At 46.3% G+C, this 24,501-nt stretch overlaps 1 protein-coding gene across 1 annotated transcript in view; it reads left to right on the forward strand.

Moving 5' to 3' along the window:
* LOC119035443 (histone-lysine N-methyltransferase PRDM9-like) overlaps nt 1-4,524 on the forward strand; it is a 33,950-nt gene extending 29,426 nt beyond the window's left edge. Inside the window, exons 7-8 of the mRNA XM_053668700.1 lie at nt 1,745-1,906; nt 4,469-4,524. Of these exons, the coding sequence (XP_053524675.1) occupies nt 1,745-1,906; nt 4,469-4,524 (218 nt within the window). The remainder of the gene's footprint in view (nt 1-1,744; nt 1,907-4,468) is intronic.
* The last annotated feature ends 19,977 nt before the right edge of the window (nt 4,525-24,501 follow it).

Raw genomic sequence — 24,501 nt, forward strand, 5'->3', positions numbered from 1 at the left:
AGTGTTGGTGGTGGTGGTGGTGGTGCGGCTGAGGCGTGTGTCCCCCTCCTGTTTGCTTACGTTCTGTTTGAGAGACCGAAACAGTGTATCCACTCTGTGTGCTTTCTGAGGCGCACACGTGGCCACTGGTAGACCCCATCTCCTCTTGGGAGGGGCGTGCATGCCTGTTAAATACAGCTCTGATCAGTGTGGCACGCTCTGACACGCCCGCTCTCTGGTGGCCGCACCACTGCACACTACCAGCTGACAGTCCGATGACAAGGACCCAGAATGACCCATCAGCTCCTCACAGTCACGTGCGAACAAGAACAGGCCACTTCCTAGGCCCCCACCAAGAGTCCCTTCAGTGAAGCCCCCGCAAGCACATTAGAAGCCCCACCCAGTGGGTAAATTCCGAGTAGGGGAAATCAAGCCGCCTCGACAGTATTTTAAAGGCTGCTCATCTTGGTAAGGGAAGCCGCGAGGGGCTTGCCGGTGAAGACCCGGCGGCCATGAGGCTGGCAGACGGCAGCCGCGTTTAATGTCAGTTCTCAACCAGCAAACGCATGGGACCCCGGCGTTGATATCTCCGTGTTACTCTTATTTCATTTCTTGAATTGTTGTGATTTGGGAGTCGGGTCCACTCAGAACAGCAGGGAGTGACGACGTTCCCTCCGTCTTCGACTCCCCCGTTGCCAGGCTGTGTCCTGCGGGTCAGCCTGTTGGGGAAGTCAGGAAAACGGCCAAGTGGACCTTTGGATGAGGGGCCGTGGCCGCAGGTGTGTCCCGGCATCGGCTGCTCTAAGTGGGTCTGCAAAAAAGTGCTTTTTGGGAGAAACAAATCTTTCATTCCACCCCGCAAGTCGAGCAACGTGCTTCCTCCGATGCCACTTGTGGGGGCTCCTGTCCCGCTGTCCCACGTGGGCCCTGCCTGGGGGCCCATTCGAGGGACAAGCAGTGAGGCCCCTTCCCCGGTGCACCCCCGGCCAAGGCTGTGAGATGGGCGGCGGTTCAGGCGCGTGGGCCGGCAGAGGTGTGGGAAATGGGTTTAATTTTCAGTCAGTGAACAACAAGAGAGAGCGTCTCAGCAGTCTCTGTGACTCGTCCTGTCCCAGGTGGATTTTAATGTCTTACACAGACTGCCTGCCGTTTCTTTCTGAATTCACCCACACCCGCAACGTGGGCCACCCTTCCATCCGTCTGTCTTCCCTGTGGTGGGGCGTCTCCACGGGGACAGGGCAGGGGGAGACGGTTTGGCCCGCGGAACGAACGCAGCAGGCTGTCTCTGTGAGCGGCGTAGCCAGCCCACACGGGGCCGGGCCGAGCAGGCTGCGTGAGGGCGGGACGTTCCTGACACAGGTCCCACATCTGTCCCCCGAGCCTCTGTCTTTCAAAGTGAGTGTCACTGACGCGTCAGCAACGATTTTCTGGGGCTGTTTGCCATGCGTTTCATAAAGCACAACCCAGCCTAACCTGGTGTCGGTGGTCCTGGCCCCACATACGCTCCAGCCACACAGGTCTGCTTTGCATCTGCACTCTGTCTCCCCCAAACTGACAAACGTGTGTCTGCCCCTCGAGGGAGCCCCCGGGGGTGCACTTGAGCTCCACACGCCGTGAGGGGCCTGCATGCAGTCCGTCACCGTCGTCCTCGTCACTGTGCTCATGTCTGGCGTCTCCCCGAGCAAGTCCGTCTTCTCTGTTGTGAAAGACCCACGTAGCTCGGTGCCACGTGGGCTGATCTGTGCCTGTGTCTCCTCCCTCGCAGTTCCTCCTGACGTGTTTTTCGTCAGCTCCGTGTGGCAGGGCCATTACGAGTATTTGGGGAAGACACAGCTGGCGACGCTGACGGTGGACGGCTTCAACGCCACCAGCAGCAAGGTGAACGCCACCTTCCGTGCCGCCGGCCAGGTGGAGCTGAAGCTGACAGGTAGGCCTGGGTTGTCCTAAGCGGGGGACCTGGGTGGGCAGCAGCGCTGATGGTCCCCTGTGCCCCGGCGTGGGGTTCACCCTGCCCCAGAGCCCGTCCCACCATGCCACGTCACCTCGGGCCCAGGCCGGGCGCTTTCCTCCTTTTGCAGCTCACAGACCAGCACAGAAAAGTGCACCAACATGCTCAAGGTTATGTGCATAGCATATTGAGTCAAAGATGGGGGATTTAGTCCAGAGAGGCAGGTCTCTCAGAGGTATTCTTTGATAAGTGGGTTTTTTTCTTTTTAACCCAAATCTTTTTTTTAAATTTTTTTATTGATTATGCTGTTACAGTTGTTCTATTCCCCCCTTCATTCCCCTCCACCCTACCCCCCCTGTCCCCACCATTACCCCCCTTTAGTTTATGACCATGTGTCTCAAGTCCTTTAGATTCTATATTTCCCATGCTATACTTGCCCCCCCATCTATTTTCTATCTACTGTCTGCACTACTTATTTTCTGTGCCTTCTGCCCCCTTCTCCTCCTCCCACTCCCCTGTTGCTAACCCTCCTTGAGATCTTCATTTCTATGTTTCCACTCCTGATCTAGCTGTCCTTTTAGTTTGCTTTCGTTTTAGGTGTGGTTGTTAATAACTGTGAGTTTGTTGACCTTTCACTGTTCATGTTTCTTTAACTTCTTTCTCTTAGATAAGTCCCTTTAACATTTCATATAATAAGGGCTTGGTGATGATGAACTCCTTGAATTTGATCTTCTCTGAGAAGCACTTTATCTGTCCTTCCATTCTAAATGAAAGTTTTTCTGGATAGAGCAATCTTGGTTGTAGGTCTTTGGATTTCATGACTTGGAATACCTCTTTCCAGACCCTTCTTGCCTGTAAGGTCTCTTTTGAGAAATCTGCTGACAGTCTGATGGGGACTCCTTTGTAGGTGACTGTCCCCTTAGCTCTTGCTGCTTCTAGGATTCTCTCCTTCATTTTAATTTTGACTAATGTAATTATGATGTGCCTTGGTGTGTTCCTTCTTGGGCCCAACTTCTTTGGTACTCTCTGAGCTTCCTGGATTTCCTGGAAGTCTATTTCCTTTGCCAGATTGGGGAAATTCTCCTTTATTATTTGTTCAAATAAGTTTTCCACTGGTGGCTGTGCCTTTCCCCCTTCTGGTACCCCTATAATTTGGATGTTGGAGCCTTTAAAGATGTCCTGGAGGTTCCTGAGACTCTCCTCATTTCTTTGAATTCTTACTTCTTGACTCTTTTCTGTTTGGCCATTATTTGCTTTCTTCTGGTCCACTCCATTGATTTGAGTCCCAGTTTCCTTTTCATTGCTATTGGTGTCCTGTGCAATTCCATTCATTTCAATTAGTTTCGCCTTCATATATTTGTCTAATTTGTGGCTATAATCAACCAGTTCTGTGAGGATCCTGATGACCAGTGTTTTAAACTGTGCGTCTGAGAGTTTTGCTATTTCTTCATCACTTAGATCTATGGGCTCTGGGGCTTTGAGAACTTGTGACATTTTTGGTCTGTTCTGGTCCTTTAAGTGTGAGAAGCGGTGCCTTGGATGCCCAGGTCGCTGGGTTGTGACGCTGTATGTGGGGGCGTGGTCAGAGCGGGGAAATGGCAGTACCCTCTACTGCCTCTGGCCGCGGGGACTGCCGGCCCCGGTCCAACCGCCCACTCCCTCGCCTGTCCGCTCGTGCACAAATGGGCAACCACAGTCAACACGCAGCACCGCTTCCCCGCTGTCTCCTCCGCGGTCGCTCGCCTAGTGGCTCGCTGGGTCGCTCACTAGGTCCAACCCTGTGCCTGGATTCCGCGCCTCTGGATTCCACGCCTGAGTCCGTCTGACCGAGTCCTCCTGTGCAACCCCTCACCAGTCACTGGTTTCGCCCCTTACTGGTCAGGCTGAAGAATTCATTGTTAACGGACTTCCGAAAAGTTCAATTTTCCGTGTTCTGGCTGTGTTTTCTGTTGCTAATATTTAGTTGTCTCTAAACTTGGTTGTGTGAGAAGGCACGGCACATCCACCTATGCCTCCATCTTGGCGGAAGTTCCCCCATCAATGTTTTTCTTCTTCTGCAGTTAAAATTTTTCTCTCCTTCTGTCAACATTTCTGTGTTCCATGTGGTTAGCAGTTAGCGCAGTTAAGAATCATAGGGGAAAAAAACCCACTCCATACCGCAGATGGGACAGTCCCGGAATTGCGCCTGCGTTGCACCTGCGCGGTCAGCAGTGAAGCTGGGATGGGGAGCGCCGCTAGAGTCCCTGGCCTTTGTCCCGCAAGCTGACCTGCTCGCAACTGAGCTTCCCCCTCACGTGACTGTCGGTCCACCTGCATGACGGGTTGGGGCCTGAGTCCAGGAGTCTGTCTCCCGCCTGGGCCCCTCAAACCCTGGAGTTTTGCTCCCCTCCCCACCCCGACCCCCGGCCCCTGGCAAGGGCGTTGCCTGCTCTGCGTGAGGGTGTGAGCGATTCCCCACGTCGGGTGGCCAAGGAAGAGCAGAGACGAAGTCGGACACCTGACCCCTGAGAAGGGAGCGCGGACGCCCCCTATTCCCTGCAGGGGTTCTGCAGATTCTAGTGTTTCTGCACACACTCCAGGTGCCCGTGCAGCGCTGACGGTTTTCTCTTGAGAGGCCCTGGGCCTCCAGCTGCTTCGCCGGAGACACCAGGGGCCGGGACTCTAGGTGAGTGTGCTGCAGGCCTGGGGAAGGCCTCGGGCCTCCCTTTCTCGGCTCCACGGGCACCTGCCCACGGAGAGGCGAGGGTCTGAAGCATTAACAAAGGTTGTTTTCCCAAGACTGCAAAGGGTTACCGTTTTTGAAAATGTCGAAGAAATGGAAACTATCCATTTTATCTTGTTTGTTACTCAGTGGCAAAGGTCTGCGCAGAACAGGCGCCCCCTGGTGCCCATTCGGGGGAATTTCAGCGGGCCCCTCTCGGGATCAGCTGGGAGAGCAGGTCTCCGTGTTCTCCCCAGGGACCCACGGACGGGAAGCCGCGGAGGAGCTAGGTCATCAGGGTGGCAATGTTTCGCAATCCATGTGTATCGAACCAGCCGATTGTCTCCTCAAGCCCAGGCAAGGTTACAGGCCAGTTGTATCTCCATGGAGCTAACTGTTCCCTCGAGTGAGCAACTCCTGGGGGAGCGGAGCCCGGGAGCAGGTGAAGGCGGGTGGTGGTGAGAAATGCAACACACGTGGTGCGTGGGCGGCACCGAGTTGCAGGATTGGGAGAAGACCTGGGAAGTGCAGCGTGAACCCGTAGCTCAGGGTTAGGTCTGGGGAAGAAGCATCGCCCAGACCTCAGCGAAAGGCTCCCCGCGGGGGGTGACTGGGCATAAGGGGAGGGAAGGGAAGGGCTGGTGTCAGCGCCTGGTTCTGCCTCGGGGGCCTGAGAGGACGAGGAGGGACGCGAGAGGAAGGGGCTTGCGCTACGCCTCGCACGATTCTCCATCCTGGAAATGCGGGTGAGTTGCCGATTCACACAGTGGGATCCGCGCCCCCCAGACTGGATAGACAGCCCGCGCAGGGGCCTGCTGTCCGGTCGCGGTACCGACCTCAAACCTGACTGGGTCATCCCCACAGGAAAATTGGGAACGCTGGTTTCGGGCCGGGTCTCTCTGTTGTCTTAGTTCTCAGAAACCAGCAGAAGAATACCAGGGAGGGACACTTCATAAATAGTCTCTCACCCTTAGGTGAGGAAGGGCCTGGGTCCGTTTAAAGACCTTTTATTTCTCCCCCGATCGGCATGACTTTCTCCTCCATTTTTCCCGGAAGTTCAAGTACATCGGAAAAGCCTCGCTAAACTTGGATCATTTTTTCTGCTTGATAAGCTATATGCTGAAAGATTAAAGAAAGTATCAGGAACAAAAAATAGCGTTCAAAAAGATATTCAAATATAGCTCTTAGAAGCAGAAATTGGACCAGCCAGTGATATAAAAAAATAATCCGGATTAAGGTTTGTTCTCCACCAGGTGTTGGTGTTTCTTATCCTAGAAAAACTCCCAGACTGGCCCCAACTAACCCTGCGCAGCTTCAGCACCAGCTCGCGGCACCGAATGCATTCACCTTCCAGGTATTCGCAGAGCCATAGACCAAGCAGAGAGGCAGGTGCATAAAGAAAGACACAGCTGCAGCTGAGAACAACAGAAATGCCATTCTGTGTCCGCGCACAGGGTCCTCAGGGGGGGACTGTCCCAGGGGCTGCCAGCTACGGCAGGGGCAGTTCTTTCATCGTGGCCCTCACGCCGTTGATTCCTTCGTAGATGAGTCACACTCACATCTATACGCAAATTCTACTCCCTCGGTGGCTCCCTCCAGCAACTTTTTGGCTTCTGAACCCTGAAAAATATAGACCCTGGGTATTTGGGGCATCCCTAGAGCTCACATGACACATGCTTCCAAGGTTGTCCACTTCATGTCTTCTGGGATGTTTCTCAGCTTCTCTGGAAACTTGTTTTTATTTATTAATTTATTTTAAAATTGATTATGCCATTACCGTTGTTCTATTCCCCCCTTCATTCCCCTCCACCCTACCCCCATCCCCACCATTACCCCCCTTTAGTTTATGACCATGTGTCTCAAGTTCTTTAGATTCTATATTTCCCATGCTATTCTTGCCCTCCCATCTATTTTCTATCTACTGTCTATGCTACTTATTTTCTGTACCTTCTCCCCCCTTCTCCTCCTCCCACTCCCCTGTTGCTAACCCTCCTTGAGATCTTCATTTCTATGTTTCCACTCCTGATCTAGCTGTCCTTTTAGTTTGCTTTTGTTTTAGGTGTGGTTGTTCATAACTGTGAGTTTGTTGTCCTTTCACTGTTCATGTTTTTTTTTAACTTCGTTTTCTTCGATAAGTCCCTTTAACATTTCATATAATAAGGGCTTGGTGATGATGAACTCCTTGAATTTGATCTTATCTGAGAAGCACTTTATCTGTCCTTCCATTCTAAATGAAAGTTTTTCTGGATAGAGCAATCTTGGTTGTAGGTCTTTGGATTTCATGACTTGGAATACCTCTTTCCAGACCCTTCTTGCCTGTAAGGTCTCTTTTGAGAAATCTGCTGACAGTCTGATGGGGACTCCTTTGTAGGTGACTGTCCCCTTAGCTCTTGCTGCTTCTGGGATTCTCTCCTTCATTTTAATCTTGGCTAATATAATGATGATGTGCCTTGGTGTGTTCCTTCTTGGGTCCAACTTCTTTGGGACTCTCTGAGCTTCCTGGATTTCCTGGAAGTCTATTTCCTTTGCCAGATTGGGGAAATTCTCCTTTATTATTTGTTCAAATAAGTTTTCCACTGGTGGGTGTTCTTTTCCCCCTTCTGGTACCCCTATAATTCGGATGTTGGAGCCTTTAAAGATGTCCTGGAGGTTCCTAAGACTCTCCTCATGTTTTTGAATTCTTGCTTCTTGACTCTTTTCTGTTTGGCCATTATTTGCTTTCTTCTGGTCCACTCCATTGATTTGAGTCCCAGTTTCCTTTTCATCGCTATTTGTTTCCTGTGCAATTCCATTCATTTCAATTAGTTTCGCCTTCATATGTTTGTCTAATTTGTGGCTATAATCAACCAGTTCTGTGAGGATCCTGATGACCAGTGTTTTAAACTGTGCGTCTGAGAGTTTTGCTATTTCTTCATCGCTTAGATTTATAGGCTCTGGGGCTTTGAGCTCTTCTTGAGCCATTTTTGGTCTGTTTGCGCCCGTTAAGTATGAGGAGCGGAGCCTTGGACTCCCAGGTCACTGGGTTGTGACGCTGTATGGGTCTGTTTGCGCCCGTTAAGTATGAGGAGCGGAGCCTTGGACTCCCAGGTCACTGGGTTGTGACGCTGTATGTGGGGGCGGGATCAGAGCGGGGAAATGGCAGCCCCCACTGCTGTTTCTCACAGCTGGGTGAAGAGTGGAGCCTTAGGTTGTTCACCGGGGCAGGGCCACTTAGGTTGCTGGATTATGACGCAGTCAGGCTGAAGAATTTGTTGTTATCAGACTTCCGAAAAGTTCAATTTTCTGTGTTCTGGCTGTGTTTTCTATTGCTATTACTTAGTTGTCTCTAAACTTGGTTGTGTGAGGAAGCATGGTGTCTCCACATATGCCTCCATCTTTCTGGAAGTTGAAACTTGTTTTTTATTAATGGCTCGTCTAAATAGAGAGAAATGCTCTCCCTGGGCATGCCTTTTCCCTCATGACTGCAGACTGGCTGCCATTGCTCCAGCCATCACAACCACGTCAAAGGCCGACAGGCCCAATGTGTGGAGTAGGAGAGGACTGACAATGGCCACACTTTTCTATCAAGAAAGCCCCAAATTTCATAGCAGCTCCCTAGCTCTATCATGAGCCTTATTGACTTCAATTTTTTTAAAGATTTTATTTGTTTATCTTTAGAGGGGAAGGGAAGGAGAGAGGGAGAGAAACATCAATGTATGGTTGCCTTCATGAGTCCCCTGCTGGGAACTGGCCTGCAACCCAGGCATGTGCCCTGACTGGGAATCGAACCACGATTGTCTGGTTTGCAGGCCCGCGCTCAATCCACTGAGCTACACCAGCCAGGGCTGACTTCAATTTCTATCTCATCAGCTAGAATCTGGCCCCAAGCCCCTCCCTCCCCCAACAGAGATGCAAAGGAACCTAGGAAAACAGAGAAGGAACATTTTTAATATCATCATAATTTATCACCTGGAGAAACGTGAGAAATTCCCAAGTTTCAACTTGGGTTTTGGTGATAACAGAAGGGAAATGAACTGCTTTAAAACATGTTTTTCTTTGAGGATCAATGAACGACCCCACACTTCCCCTCCAAATAAAGACCGGCCCTCCACCTGTAACTGTGGGGTGGGAGGCTCCTGCTCCCGCACTCAGGGGCTCTGCATCTTGGTGGGACTCCTGACAACTCCCACCCCCGCACGCCCCCAGTTGTTTCATTTGGGGCCTTAGAACACAGCAGCGCATGGAAGTGGTAAGTTTGTGGATGCAGGCCCTCACCAATGCAGCTTTCTTTTCGGGTTGGGCAGTAGGGGCTTGGGTGTGCCCTAAGCTTGTATTGGGGAAAACGGTTCACGCTGAACTCACCTTTGTCTGCACCTGTTGTTCTGAGGATGTGTGTGTGCCTGTGTGTGTGTGTGACAGAGACCCGAGTAGACGTTCTGATGAGAAGGGTAGAAGCATCACAACAGTGTGTGTCCCTGTGATCCTTCTTGTGAGGTGGCACACGGCTTTTATTCCTGAGGGCAATGGGGCAGCTTGTGCAAAAGCCAACATGCCATTGCCGCTGTCACGGTGTCAGCCCCAGGACCCTGAGCACGGCTCCCTGTGTGTTCATTATGAGTCACCAGGAGAAAAACAGGTTCTCTGTCTCTCATTTTTCTGTTTGACCCAGGTTCTTGTGGCAAATGTGCAAGAAGAGGGGAAAAAAAGACCTGAGCTTTAGAACTTTGTATCGACTTTATTTTGATGTTTTTAAATAACAAAGTATTGAATGTTTAAAAATTTAATTCAGTGTATACTTACGCGTACATTATGTGCATTCCAACATTCAGCTGGAGCTGTCTCTAAAGTCACCAGTGCCTGGGCGAGAGGCACTCGTCTGCTGCTCGTGGAATGTGCTGCCTCCCACGCCGGTCGTGGAAGAGCAGAGAAGGAGTTCTCGCCCTGCACAGAGACAGCGAGGCAGCTGCAGGTGGTCTGCGGAGGCGCTGCCGTGACCGATCCCGTGGATGCCGCCAGCCTGCTCCCAGGCTGCCGAGGGCCAGGGCCTCCTCCACATGCCCGAACTGGGCAGGCAGGTCAGTGTGGGCATCGATCATCAGAATCCTGTAGGTAGAGTCTGGCCTTTCTTCACATTAGAGATGAAAACAAGTCCCAGAGTATAACTCTGGAAGAAAACAACACACACGCCTGTGCACTAGGTAGAAGATGAATACACACAGACGTATGGATGGAATTCTAAAGAACAACAGCAAATGGATATTTGTGAGGCATAATTTATTTTTTTAATTTTTTTATTGATTATGCTGTTACAGTTGTTCTATTCCCCCTTTCATTCCCCTCCACCCTACCCCCATCCCCACCATTAACCCCCCCTTTAGTTTATGACCATGTGTCTCAAGTCCTTTAGATTCTATATTTCCCATGCTATTCTTGCCCTCCCATCTATTTTCTATCTACTGTCTATGCTACTTATTTTCTGTACCTTCTCCCCCCTTCTCCTCCTCCCACTCCCCTGTTGCTAACCCTCCTTGAGATCTTCATTTCTATGTTTCCACTCCTGATCTAGCTGTCCTTTTAGTTTGCTTTTGTTTTAGGTGTGGTTGTTCATAACTGTGAGTTTGTTGTCCTTTCACTGTTCATGTTTTTTTTAACTTCGTTTTCTTAGATAAGTCCCTTTAACATTTCATATAATAAGGGCTTGGTGATGATGAACTCCTTGAATTTGATCTTATCTGAGAAGCACTTTATCTGTCCTTCCATTCTAAATGAAAGTTTTGCTGGATAGAGCAATCTTGGTTGTAGGTCTTTGGATTTCATGACTTGGAATACCTCTTTCTAGCCCCTTCTTGCCTGTAAGGTCTCTTTTGAGAAATCTGCTGACAGTCTGATGGGGACTCCTTTGTAGGTGACTGTCCCCTTAGCTCTTGCTGCTTCTAGGATTCTCTCCTTCATTTTAATTTTGGCTAATATAATGATGATGTGCCTTGGTGTGTTCCTTCTTGGGTCCAACTTCTTTGGGACTCTCTGAGCTTCCTGGATTTCCTGGAAGTCTATTTCCTTTGCCAGATTGGGGAAATTCTCCTTTATTATTTGTTCAAATAAGTTTTCCACTAGTGGCTGTGCCTTTCCCCCTTCTGGTACCCCTATAATTCGGATGTTGGAGCATTTAAAGATGTCCTGGCGGTTCCTAAAGACTCTCCTCATTTCTTTGAATTCTTGCTTCCTGACTTCTGTTCGGCCATTATTTGCTTTCTTCTGGTCCACTCCATTGATTTGAGTCCCAGTTTCCTTTTCATTGCTATTGGTGTCCTGTGCAATTCCATTCATTTCAATTAGTTTCGCCGTCATATGTTTGTCTAATTTGTCGGTATAATCAACCAGTTCTGTGAGGATCCTGATGACCAGTGTTTTAAACTGTGTGTCTGAGAGTTTTGCTATTTCTTCATCGCTTAGATCTATGGGCCCTGGGGCTTTGAGAACTTGCGACATTTTTGGTCTGTTCTGGCCCTTTAAGTGTGAGAAGCTGCGCCTTGGACTCCCAGGTCACTGGGTTGTGACTCTGTATGTGGGGGGGTGGTCAGAGCGTGGAAATGGCGGCGCCTTCTACTGCCGCATGCCACTAGGGGACCGCCAGGGCCCAGTCCAACCACCCACTCCCTCGCCTGTCCGCTCGCACACTAATGGGTGACAACAGTCAACACACAGCACTGCTTCCCCGCTGTCTCCTTCGCAGTCGCTCGCCTGGTGGCTTGCTCGGTCGCTCACTAGGTCCAACCCTGTGCCTGGATTCCGTGCGTCTGGATGGTGTGCCTGAGTCCGTCTGACCGAGTCCTCCTGTGCAACCCCTCACCAGTCGCTGGTTTCACTCCTTACCGGTCAGGCTGAAGAATTTGTTGTTAACGGACTTCCGAAAAGTTCAATTTTCCGTGTTCTGGCTATGTTTTCTGTTGCTAATATTTAGTTGTCTCTAAACTTGGTTGTGTGAGAAGGCACGGCACATCCACCTATGCCTCCATCTCGGCGGAAGTCTGTGAGGCATAATTTAAAATAAAATTGGAGAAATAAACACTATGCATCCATGAAAGTGATAATCGTGAAGACCCAGTGCAAGTTGTTAGAGTTCGGAGGCACTGCAAAAATTAGCATCGATTTGCGCTCCCAACAAACTTGGAGACTCACGGCTCAACTGCCGCGGTCCGGCCGCAGCGGGTCAAGGGGTCCCACAGGTGAGGGTAGGCGTTGGCGCTGAGTAACAGACGACAAAACGCCTCAAAGGACAGTGAAGCTCTGTTCCATTTATTGCAAGTACAAGCAGGTTTTTATATTTTTATTTTAGGTAGTGATTAACATTTGCAGTATAACATGATCATTTAAGCAGAAAAAAATCAATACAAAGGTAATCAGTAAAAGTACGAAAGTTCCCATAGATTTAGTTAAAGATTATTTTAACTAGGAGAGCCATTAATCAGACAATTAGAAATATCTTATTGTATAATAAATTTTCTCAGAATTTGTCATAGGGCAAAAGGATACGCTAGATTGAGTAGAGAAAATAGGAAATTTATTATAAGGCCCTTGTGATGTCTAACTTAGCTATCTACCTTTTTTTTGCTTAAAATATTTTTCTGTGTACCATAAATTCTGACTCCCTAGCGACTGTTTAGTTTGTAATAACTAGCTAGCTTTTGTTATTTCTTTGCCTGTCTAGTTGATATATATTCTTATTCAAGGTAAAGGAGGGGCTATTCCTATGTTGCAGGGGGCTTTCAAGGGTACTTCTTTTAAGTTTCTCTAGGAGTTCTTTTATAGACATGTTTTGTACTTTGATTCCCTCTAAGAAAGCAGTGAGATCATCTCCTGATTTCCTAGAGTGTTCTATCTTATCTTGGGTGTTTTCCAATGATCTGTTATTGATTAAGCTTGAATTCTCAGATTGTTCTGGTTGTTTCTTTGTGCCTATATTCCCTGACATTCTAGTATGATATTATTATTCTGTTCATTGAGCTGGGAAAGGTCTAGGCACACTCTCTGAATCACTACCAGGGTATTCATAATGATTAAAGCAGAAAAGGGTCATGATCCCCAAAGCAAGCACAATCACAATTGGTATTGCAGGGCCTTCCATGCCACGTCCACCAGGTTGGAAACTGCTTCGTTTTAAGGGCGGCATCCGTCGCTTCTTTATCCCTCCGGATGAGTCTTTCTGGGATCCATATGGGTACTTCTGCATCCTGTGGAAAAACACAGGCGTATCCTCGCCCCCTTGTTAATAAAATATCAGGTCCTTTCCATTCTCCTGTAATGGAGTCTTTCCATTTTACCCATTCTTTAGGCACATTTTGAACTCCCCAATGTCTCATCATTGGGGTTAAACCTTGTTCATTAGCATTCAAATGATTAATGACGAATAAGGCATGATTTAAAATGTGATGAGGAGACAGATGAGATTGCTTATCTCCAGTCTTTAATTTTTCAATTTGAATTTTAAGGGTTTGATGGGCTCTTTCAACAGTCCCTTGCCCTTGGGGGTTATAAGGGATTCCTGTTTTATGACAACTTTGAAATTTGTTGCAAAAATCTTTAAATGATTTTGCAGTATATGCGGGAGCATTATCAGTTTTTATTTCTGCTGGTTGACCTATATAAGCAAAGGCTTGAATTACATGTTGTTGAATGACATCTTTTACTGCTTCTCCTGTTCTAGCAGTGGCAAAATCACATGAGAATAAGTATCTATTATTACATGAACGTAACACAGTTTGCCAAACTCAGGGATGTGGGTAACATCCATTTGCCAAATAGAGTTAGGTTTTAGCCCCCTCGGATTAACCCCTTCAGATTGAGCCGAGATATGTGTCACACACGAAGAGCATTCTCTCACTATTTGCCTGGCCTGCTCTCTACTTAGATGAAATTGTAACCTTAGAGCAGTAGCATTCTGATGATGCAACGCATGGGAAGTCTGTGCTTCTTGGAGAGCAACAGCAACAATCTTTTGTGTTAATTTCTCTGCTCTGTCGTTTCTTTGACTTAAGGGGCCTGGCAGGTTTGAATGCCCTCTAATATGACCAATATAGAAGGGGTTTCCTCGTTTTTGAATAAGCTTTTGTAACAATTTCAGTTTTTCATGGATAGAGGAACGAGATGAGATAAGGGCAGTCTCTATAGCAGGAAATAAACTTTTAATATAGTATGAGTCCGTGTACAAATTAAATCTATCTGGCACCTTTTGGAAGGCGAGAATGACCGCAGCCAACTCTGCCCTTTGAGCTGAGGTTTCCTGTGTCTCTTGAACTATTTCTTGACCTTCTACGATAATGGCAGCCCTTCCGTTGGCTGAGCCATCAGTAAAAATGTTAACCACTGGCGGGGCAAAAGGTGAGCTTTTGCATAAATGAGGAAAAATAATAGACACTTCTTTACAAAAATGGAGAAGGGGGTCTTTTGGCAAATGGTAATCAATGTTCCCCGCAAAATTACTGAGTGAGATTGTCCATTGATCTTCCAACTGATATAATTGGTCACATTGTTGTCTAGTATAAGGGACAATGATATTATGGACATCTCTTCCAAATAGAGTCTTACTTCTCTGTCTTCCTAGCCAAATCAATTGTGCAACCAGGTATGGATATGATGGCAAGTTTTTCTTAGGGGTCACAGACAAATGAATCCACTCTAAGGGTTCTTCTTGCCAGAGACAGGCGGTGGGAGAATATATAGTTTTCAGAATAATAAGACTCCAAGATTGATTATAATCTACCTGAGACAACTTTGCATTAGTCAATGCCTGATCTACTTTTGCGAGAGCTTCTTCTGCTTCAGGAGTAAGAGGTCTGGGGGATTTAGGCTGACTATCACCCCTTAAAATATTAAAGAGGGGTGATAGCTCCTCAGTTGTTAATTTAAAAAATGGCCTTATCCAGTTAATGTCTCCTAGTACCTTTTGAAAATCATTAAGAGTCTTCAAACAGTCTCTTCAAATTTCCAATTTTTGGGAAGTAATAGTTGGGGGATCTATGACTCTACCTAAATAACTAAATGGAGGATTTTCTTGAATCTTGTCAGGAGCAACAGTGAGCCCTGCATCTTGCAGCATTTCAATTAAATCTAATAGAGCTTTTCTTAATAATAGTAAATCAGCCCTTGCTATGAGGATATCATCTATATAATGGATACAATAAATTTGACTATAACATTGTCTAAATTTAAGAAGGGCAGTGTCAACAAATTTCTGACACAAGGTCGGACTGTTTTTCATCCCTTGAGGTAAAACTTTCCATTGGTACCTTTGATAAGGTCTTTGTAAATTAGGAGAGGGTAAACTAAAAGCAAATCGTTTCCTGTCTGCTTGACTTAATGGAATCGTAAAAAAACAGTCTTGAAGGTCAATTACTATTATTGAATATCCTTTTGGTATAGCAACAGGGGAGGGGAGCCCAGGTTGAAGGGCCCCCATATCTTCCATAGTAACATTAACAGCTCTTAAATCCTGTAAAAGTCTCCATTTTCCTGACTTTTTTATTACAAATATAGGAGTATTCCAGGGGCTAGTAGAGGGTTCAATATGTCCTTTTTCTAGCTGTTCTTGGACCAACATTGCAGCTGCATTAAGCTTTTCGGTAGTAAGAGGCCACTGCTCTACCCATACTGGTTGTTCTCCTTTCCAAACTATTGGGTGTGCTGTTAATTGAACAGTGGCCATTATTCTAAAAAAGGATTCCTCTTTTCATGGGTACTCTCCTGACTCTCCGGGACCTTTAAAACTGCTCCCATCTGTTCTAACAGATCTCTTCCCCAAAGAGTAAAAGGCAGTGATGGAATGATATAAGGTTGAAAATGCCCTGTACTATTTCCATCTTGCCATTTCAAACTACTACTGCTTTTTGCTATATTATTGGCCATTCCTAACCCTATTAGCGTTGAGCCACTGGTGGTGGTGGGCCAAGCGTTAGGCCAATCTTTTCCAGCTATACAGGAGACATCTGCTCCTGTACCTAGCAGACCTTCAAATGGGACTCCTTCTATAAGAATCTTTCTCATAGGTCGGTTTTGTCTCAATTGGGCCACCCAAGCTACTATATTGGTGGACCCAAAACCTTCTGCTCCCCTCTCTCTCTTTAAGGTAGGGTTAGGCAAAGCAAAATAGGGAAGCAGAAGCAACTGTGCAATTCGTTGCCCTGGATATATTTGCACAGTCTTCCTTGGAGGTCCTATCATGATCATAATTTCTCCTTGGAAGTCACTATCGATGACTCCAGGTAAGACAGAAATCCCAGCTCTGGAGGCAGAACTTCTTCCAATAATAAGACCAGTGGTTCCTTGAGGTAAGGGTCCATAAATCCCAGTAGCAACTAACACTACTTCTGATTCTGGGGTAATGATAACATGTCTATTAGACGGAAGATCTAGTCCTGCGCTCCCTGGGGAGTCTCGGGCCAGGTCATATATGGTGAGTTTGAGTTGGTTTCCTGTGGCTGTCCCCAATTGGGAACGGGGGCTTTGGGGAGCCCCCATACTCCATTTTTTGGCTGTTCAGTTAATTGGAGCTGTTGCATTTGTTGAGTCACTTGGGGCATATTTGGCAAGGGAGGCTGCCCCTGGTTTCTGTCCTGTCCCTGTGGGGGCAACAACTGCCCGTTCTTATGAAACTTGGAGTGACATTCCTTGGCCCAATGAAATCCTTTCATACACCTAGGGCATACAGCCGTGGGCGGAGGGCCCATGGGAGGTTGCTGGAGCAAGCCTCCAGTATTGGTTGACTGATTGTTGCGGGGACAATTCTTTTTTATAAGCCCTGGCTGGCCACAGGAATAGCAAGCAGCTCCTAAGGAATTTCCTTTATTTTTCTGTCCCCCAGACCTTCTGTCTTGTAAGAATTGGGTATAAGTTCTTCCTTTTAAGGCTGCAGCTATTGCCACCCCTTGAATGTATGCTGGGGAGGCTTCCATGCAAGCTTTCACATAGTCCCCCACTGTTCCTGTCCGCCTAACAGGTCTTAATAGTGCATGGCAAGTTTGGTTAGCATTCTCAAAAGCCAATTGTTTGAGAACTAGTTCTGCAGCTTTTTTCATGGGAACAGCTTTGGAGACCGCTTCCTCTAATTTTGCTAAAAAATTTTCAGAAGGCTCTTCTGGACCCTGCTTAATGTTGCTTAAAAAGGAAGTAGCTAGCTCAGGAGTGGGTAATCTTCTCCAAGCTATAATAGCTAATTTTGATATTTCTTCTAAAGTGGTCCTCGATAAAGATAACTCAGCCTGTGGAGAGTCGTACTCTCCGGTCCCTAATAACATAGACATTGTAAGTCTCTCTGTTGAGGGCTGGGAGAATGCCCTTCTAACACTAGCTTTAGCATTGTCTTCATACTCTGTTCTCCACAGCAAATATTGGCCAGAGTTAAGACATGATTTTGCTGTTTGTTGCCAATCATAAGGGGTCATCCACTCAGCAGCAATGGAATCTACAAGCTGCAAAGTATAAGGGGAAGTAGGACCAAAGTCCTTAACAGCCGTTTTTATTTCCTTTATTAACTTAAACGGCAAAGGTTCCCACTGCGGGGGTCATGAGGAGTCATTGGAAAAATCACTGGGAAGCAACTCAAGGTCTCACCCTGCCTCCTTGCCTCTCTCATGGCCCCTAGAAACCCGACCTTCTCAGGCAGACGCTTCGCTTGCCGAGACCGAACGGACTTTATTTTTACTTTCACTCTCCGGTCTCGCAGCGCAGCTAACGCCAAGGGGCCGAAATCTTCAGAATGATAAATCGAGCAGCTTCTTCTTCTAATTCAGCCTGATAATCAGGTGGCAACTCGTCCTTTTTCTCAGGCTGTTCATTATCCGAGTCCGAGTCAGACTCACTCTCACTCTTTTCATGCTCATCTAGAGCAGGCGGCGGAGCAGAAGGCGCTAGATTTTCACAAGTTGCTATTTTTACCGCCGCACACAAAGGCTGTTTTTTCTCCTGGGTTGCCTGTTTAGCGAGGCACTCAACCTCATGAATGGGGTCAAAACTATCTTTTAAAACATTCCAAAGGGGAAAAGCATCTACTGGAACCTTTTCGGGCCCATGAAGGGTATAATAAGTCTTCATATCTTGGCCAAGTCGCTGCCAAGTCTCTGGATTCACTGATCCCTCCTCCGGGAACCAGGGCGCACATTCTTGAACAAAATGAAAAAAATCTCTAAGCTGTCTTCCTGACACATTTACTCCTCTCTTATGGAGCATATGCTTAGTTATATCAATAAATAAACCTCTTTCTTTGGACTCTGTATGTCCCATGATTACTCACCCTTTACTACCTGGTCTATCTACCAGGGGGTCTGCAGCACCCAGCCGGTGAGAGCCTAGCCTACCAGAGAATAATTTAAGGGGTCTTACCTGAGGGTCCCTGTTCGGGCGCCACCTGCCGAGGTCCAGCCGCAGCGGGTCAAGGGGGTCCCACAGGTGAGGGTAGGCGTCGGCGCTGGGTAACAGATGACAATACGGCTCAAAGGACAGTGAAGCTCTGTTCTGTTTATTGCAAGTACAAGCAGGCTTTTATATTTTCATTTTAGGTAGTGATTAACATTTGCAGTATAACATGATCATTTAAGCAGAAAAAATCAATACAAAGGTAATCAGTAAAAGTACGAAAGTTCCCATAGATTTAGTTATAAAGATCAAAGATTAACTAGGAAAGCCATTAATCAGACAATTAGAAGTATCCTATTGTATGTTAAAGTTTCTCAGAATTTGGCATAGAGCAAAAGGATACGCTAGATTGAGTAGAGAAAATAGGAAATTTATTATAAGGCCCTTGTGATGTCTAACTTAGCTATCTACCCTTTTTTTTTTTGCCCAAAATGTTTTTCTGTGTACTATAAATTCTGACTCCCTAGTAATTGTTTAGTTTGTAATAACTAACTAGCTTTTGTTATTTCTTTGCCTGTCTAGTTGATATATATTCTTATTCAAGGTAAAGGAGGGGCTATTCTTATGTTGCAGGGGGCTTTCAAGGGTACTTCTTTTAAGTTTCTCTAGGAGTTCTTTTATAGACATGTTTTGTACTTTGATTCCCTCTAAGAAAGCAGTGAGATCATCTCCTGATTTCCTAGAGTATTCTATCTTATCTTGGGTGTTTTTCCAATGATCTGTTATTGATTAAGCTTGAATTCTCAGATTGTTCTGGTTGTTTCTTTGTACCTATATTCCCTGACGTTTCTAGTATGATATCATTATTCTGTTCATTGAGCCAGGAAAGGTCTAGGCACACTGTCTGAATCACTGCCAGGGTATTCATAATGATTAAAGGAAAAAGGGTCATGATTCCCAAAGCAAGCACAATCACAATAGGTATTGCAGGGCCTTCCATGCCACGTCCACCAGGTTGGAAACTGCTTCCTTGAAGTCTTACACCCCCTCTCAGGACCTTGTCATGGAGAGAGGGATCCAACAGTGGACATGGCAGTGGACGTGGCACTCAACACAGCAGGCAACCCAGAGGTTCGCTCACACTATCGAGGGGAACCAGTTATGGGTGCTTTTATTTCCTTCTTTAATGTTCTATTGGGTTTAGAATGTAGAAAAACCTTTTAAAAGGAGTGAAAGGATAATCACTTCCAAACACCAAATACACTTGCAACTGCTGAAAATTTGGTTTCCTGTCAAAGACACGCCCACGATCCTTGTTCCCCAGGCAACAGACACCATTGCAAACTGCACATGGGTGATGTGGGTGTCCTTTTCATGTACAAGTGTTGCAGATGAAATCCAGGTGGGCCCTGCTGGGACAATAGGGAGGGACTAGAATGTTCATCTGTTGCTGGGGAGGGTTTAAAAGGGTGTGGCCAGCTTGGAAAACAGTTTGACAGTTTATTAATACGTTAAAATACACTTACCTATGGTTTTAGATCCAAGGGAATGGAAATAGAGGACTCCCCTGTAAATGTTTCTGGCAACATTTTTTAAAAATATATTTTATTGGTTATGCTATTACAGTTGTCCCATTTCCCCCATTCCCTCCCCTCTACATACCTCTCCCATCCACATTCCCCCCACTTTAGTTCATGTCCATGTGTCATACTTATAAATTGTTTATCTTCTATATTTCCCCATACTATTCTTACCCTCCCCTTGTCTATTTTCTACCTACCCATCTACGCTACTTATGCTCTATACCTTTCCCCCCCTCTCTCCCCCTCCCACTACCTCCCACCCCACCCAAACCCCCCTGTTGCTAACCCTCCATTGTGATCTCCATTTCTGTGGTTCTGTTCCTGTTCTGGTTGCTTGCTTAGTTTGTTTTTGTTCTAGGTGTGGTTGTTAATAATTGTGAGTTTGCTGCCATTTTACTGTACATGCTTTTTATCTTTACTTAGATAAGTCCCTATATCATTTCATATAATGTCCTTGGTGATGATGAACTTGACACTGAACTTGAACTTGACACTGAACTTGAACTTGACACTGAACTTGAAACTTGACATTGAACTTGCCAATGAACTTGACATTGAACTTGAACTTGACAATGAACTTGACATTGAACTTGAACTTGACAATGAACTTTACACTGAACTTGAACTTGACATTGAACTTGAACTTGACAATGAACTTGAACTTGAACTTGACATTGAACTTGACATTGAACCTGAACTTGACATTGAACTTGCCAATGAACTTGACCTTGAACTTGAACTTGACAACGAACTTGAACTTGAACTTGACCTTGAACCTGAACTTGACAATGGACTTGAACTTGACCTTGAACCTGAACTTGACAATGAACTTGAACTTGACCTTAACAATGAACTTGACCTTGAACCTTACCAATGAACTAGAACTTGACCTTGGCACAAACGATGGACATGACCTTGACAGTGAACTTGAACACAAACGTGAGCTTAACCTTGATCATGAACGTGAACGTGAACTTGACCATGATCGTGAACTTGGTAAAAAGCCTTACTTGACCCTGACCATGAAGGTGAATTTGACCTTGGTAAAGACCTGGACTTGACCTTGATCATGACCGTAAACTTGAACCTGACTATGATGAACTTGACCTTGGTGATGATGAACTTGAACTTGACCTTATCTGGCAGCATTTTCCCATACTGGCTTTAAGCTGGGAAGCATCCAACTGTGGACTGTGAGTGGATAAATCAGATATGGCATTCTTCACTCAAATGCTGGCTCGGGGACAAATAGACCACCAGAATGAGTGGCAAAATGGTCAGCCTCAAGAAGAGCAGGCTGGGAGATAAAGCAAGCACGCAGAAGCCTCCTGATGGTTCATCCCGTGAACACACAGAGGGCCTGTCTGGCCAAGTGGTGTCTTCTCACTCCACACTGTGGTGACACACTCCATAACTTGTACACACTAACCCCCCTTAAACCAAACATGAGGTCAGCCTAACAGAATATAAATTACACTCCAGTAAGGCTTTTTGAAACAATCGGAATGAACGTTTTCCTTTTCTTTCCTAGGCTCTGCACCAGCCAGACTTTGGTTAGCCAGAGTTGACGGTGGCTGGCATTACCACGTTAAAGGGTGCAGATGACAAAGACTCCCTGACTGCAGTGGGCACTGGTGTTCACAACAGAATAAACGCACGGTGATGGCCTTGTGAGTCGGCAGCATCTCATGGGCACGTGTACTTTTCAGTGGCTGCAGCTTCCAAACTTCCCAGGGGAAGGAGAGATCAGCACCTTGGACTCTCCTTCCCCTGGGAAGGTTGGAAGGTGACCCCCCCCCCCCCCGAAGCCACTGCTGTCTGCACTCAGGAAAGGCTGCAGAGCCAAAGCTCAAGCCACAGATGGCAGTGACTGGGGGAAAGCAAGACCCCTGGGACTGCAGAGAAAAGCTGGTTTTCACTGGAGTAGGATGAGGGAGCGCTCGACTACTGTGACCACATCCCGGTGCCTCCACGGTGTAGACACAGGCAGCCAGAGGCGGCCCTTCATGCCCTCGCTGCTGACCATGGCAGAGGCACTGAACTTGACTTACTGTGAGCCTGGAAACAAGCCTGTCTTTGACTCAGAGGAGCGCGCCCTGCGTGTGTGACACTGGCAAATGGACGTGCCACATAGGCGCCCAGGAGGGTCCACCTCCGGAAGGTGTGGCGGACAGATAGCAGCTCTACATTTCTAGTGGAAGGCGCGTAATTGGCATTGCACTGACAGGCAGAGAGAGCCATTTTCAGTCTTCTGTTCGGCAGACAGCAAAGGTGACTATTCCCTCCGGGAACAGCAGCCTCAGTGCACAAATAAATCACTTCTCTATTTCTTTTCCTGCAAATCTACAACGCAGTTAGCTAATTTAAAATAAATGAAAAAATTCCCAAACCTGTAATAGAAAGGACTCCCGCCCCTGGCTGGGTAGTTTAAATGACATTGTGTAGAAGTCATTGCCTTCAAAATGATATTTTACTATTCAACTGGAGAATTTCTATTATTCAGCAGTTGCCCTTTTTATTTCATTGTGCACTAATTAGCTGCATAATTTAATTATGCATAAAGCTCTAATTAATGGCATGTTCAACATTCGGAAGGAGCAGGCAGAAGGCCACCACAGAAACAGGAGGACAGCACTGGAGAACAAGCCCACCTAAGGCCACGCTGGGGACTCTGCACAGGGACACACAGACACACACCTCTCCAGTGCACAGGGGCACCCACCAGGAGGCTTGTCTTGTCAGGCCACAGAACGGTCTCAGTAAACTTAGAAAGACTGAGACCCAAAGCATCTTCTCTAAGCTCAGCAGAATGAACCAGAAGCTAATAATATATACTTTCCTTATTTTGTCTCTTGTAGCCACTTTCAAATTAGTATCTATTTTGCATGCTATTAGTACAGCCTCCCCTGCCCCTCTGGATTAACACTTATTGGTATAGTTCAATGTCCCTCATTGCACATTCAATCTATCTGCATCTTTGAATCTAAAATGTTTCTCACTTTATTTGAGCCAAACTGAAGGCAACTGCCAGAAAGCAAAACCTCAAGGAGCTGAGAGAATGTTCCGGAGAACAGCAGTTTTGCTCCATAATACATGACAATCAGAAGAGGAGGCATAAGGGGTTCCATGAAGTCCACTGGCAATGGATCAGGGAGGCAGGAGGAAGCAAGCAGGGAAACCTCTGGGATTGGATAAAAGGTAAAATGATAGGCGCATCTTTTGCGCAGTGGGTGCAGGGTAGTGACAGCCCACAATGACTGCGATAACAGTAACAATGAGGGGAGTTGTGCCGCCCTGCCGAGCCTGTGCTTTGAGGGGTCTGCGAAAAGGAAATCTGTCATCCCAGAGGTGTAGTATTGTGGGTGCAAAAACACAACAGAAGGGCTCAGTTAAGGTCAAGATTAACCTTTGTCAGGGAGAGATACCAGCCTAGGACGTGACTGCCCACCACGACCAGCTTTTAGTTAGAAAGTTTTTCGTTTCAGACCTTCCTACGTGATTACTTCTGGTCATTGCATCTCAAGGCACACGCAGGCCTCGCTGAGCCGGTCAGTTCAGTGCGTGGCTGCTTTTCACCCACACAAGGTGACCAGTGATCAGTGGGACACTAATCTAGAGGTGGCCGGAAAGGTGTCATGTGGGCGTAACAAGGTAACCACAAGGGTTACCTTGTCAATGTTTATAAATACTCTGACACTTGTTAAACCTGTGGTTTCATGCTTTAAATCAGTTTGAAACATTTCTCAGCCCTCACCTTCCTGCTCTCTCCACCTCTCTTCTTTTTGGTCTTTTTAAATACATTGACTCTGCTCTGCGTTTGTAGATCACAGAATTTGGTACTGAACACCTGGCTGGTTTTTTCTAAAGTGATAGCATTAGAAAATGCTATAGCATTTCTATAGTTGGTTTTTGGGTTTTTTTTTGCTTTAAAAATTTTTATTTTAAAAAACAAGCATTTTAGAACAATTTTATATCTACAAAACAAATCAACTGATGGTCCCCCGTTTTCTAACCCTGACACCCAGTCCCCCCACCCCAACATCATACTCAATGGGAAAAAACTAAAAGCTTTTCCACTAAGATCAGGAACAAGACAAGGATGTCCACTTTCACCACTTCTATTCAATATAGTATTGGAAGTTTTGGCCACAGCAATCAGGCAGGAAAAGGAAATAAAAGGCATCCAAATGGGAAAGGAGGAAACAAAACTGTCACTGTTTGCAGATGACATGATAGTGTACATGGAAAATCCTATAGACTCTACCCAAAAACTGCTCAAACTAATTAATGAATTTGGCAAAACAGCAGGATACAAAGTCAATATCCAGAAATCAAAGACATTTTTGTGTGCTAACAATGAATCAGCAGAAGCAGAAATCAAGGAAAAAATCCCATTCGATATAGCAAAAAGAAAAATAAAATATCTGGGAATAAACTTAACCAAGGAGGTAAAAGACCTGTATGCAGAAAAGTACACAGCACTGAAGAAAGAAATCAGGGAAGACACAAACAAATGGAAACATATACCTTGTTCATGGATTGGAAGAATTAACATCATCAAAATGTCCATACTACCCAAAGCGATATTCAGATTCAATGCAATACCTATTAAAGCACCAATGGCATATTTCACAGACATAGAACAAACACTTCAAAAATGTATATGGAACCATAAACGAGCCTGAATAGCAGCTGCTCTTTTGAGAAAGAAGAACAAAGTAGGAGGGATCACAGTACCTGATATCAAAGTGTATTACAAAGCCACTGTAATCAAAACAGCCTGGTACTGGCATAAAAACAGGCACATAGACCAATGGAACAGAACAGAGAGCCCAGAAATCAACCCAACTCCCTACAGTCAATTAATATTCGACAAAGGGGGCAGTAACATAAAATGGAGTAAAGATAGCCTCTTCAACAAATGGTGTTGGGAGAACTGGACAGCTACGTGCAAAAAAAATGAA

This window comes from Artibeus jamaicensis, unplaced genomic scaffold (assembly GCF_021234435.1).
Source record: "Artibeus jamaicensis isolate MK-2021 breed Jamaican fruit bat unplaced genomic scaffold, CSHL_Jam_final contig_497, whole genome shotgun sequence".
Taxonomy (NCBI): domain Eukaryota; kingdom Metazoa; phylum Chordata; class Mammalia; order Chiroptera; family Phyllostomidae; genus Artibeus; species Artibeus jamaicensis.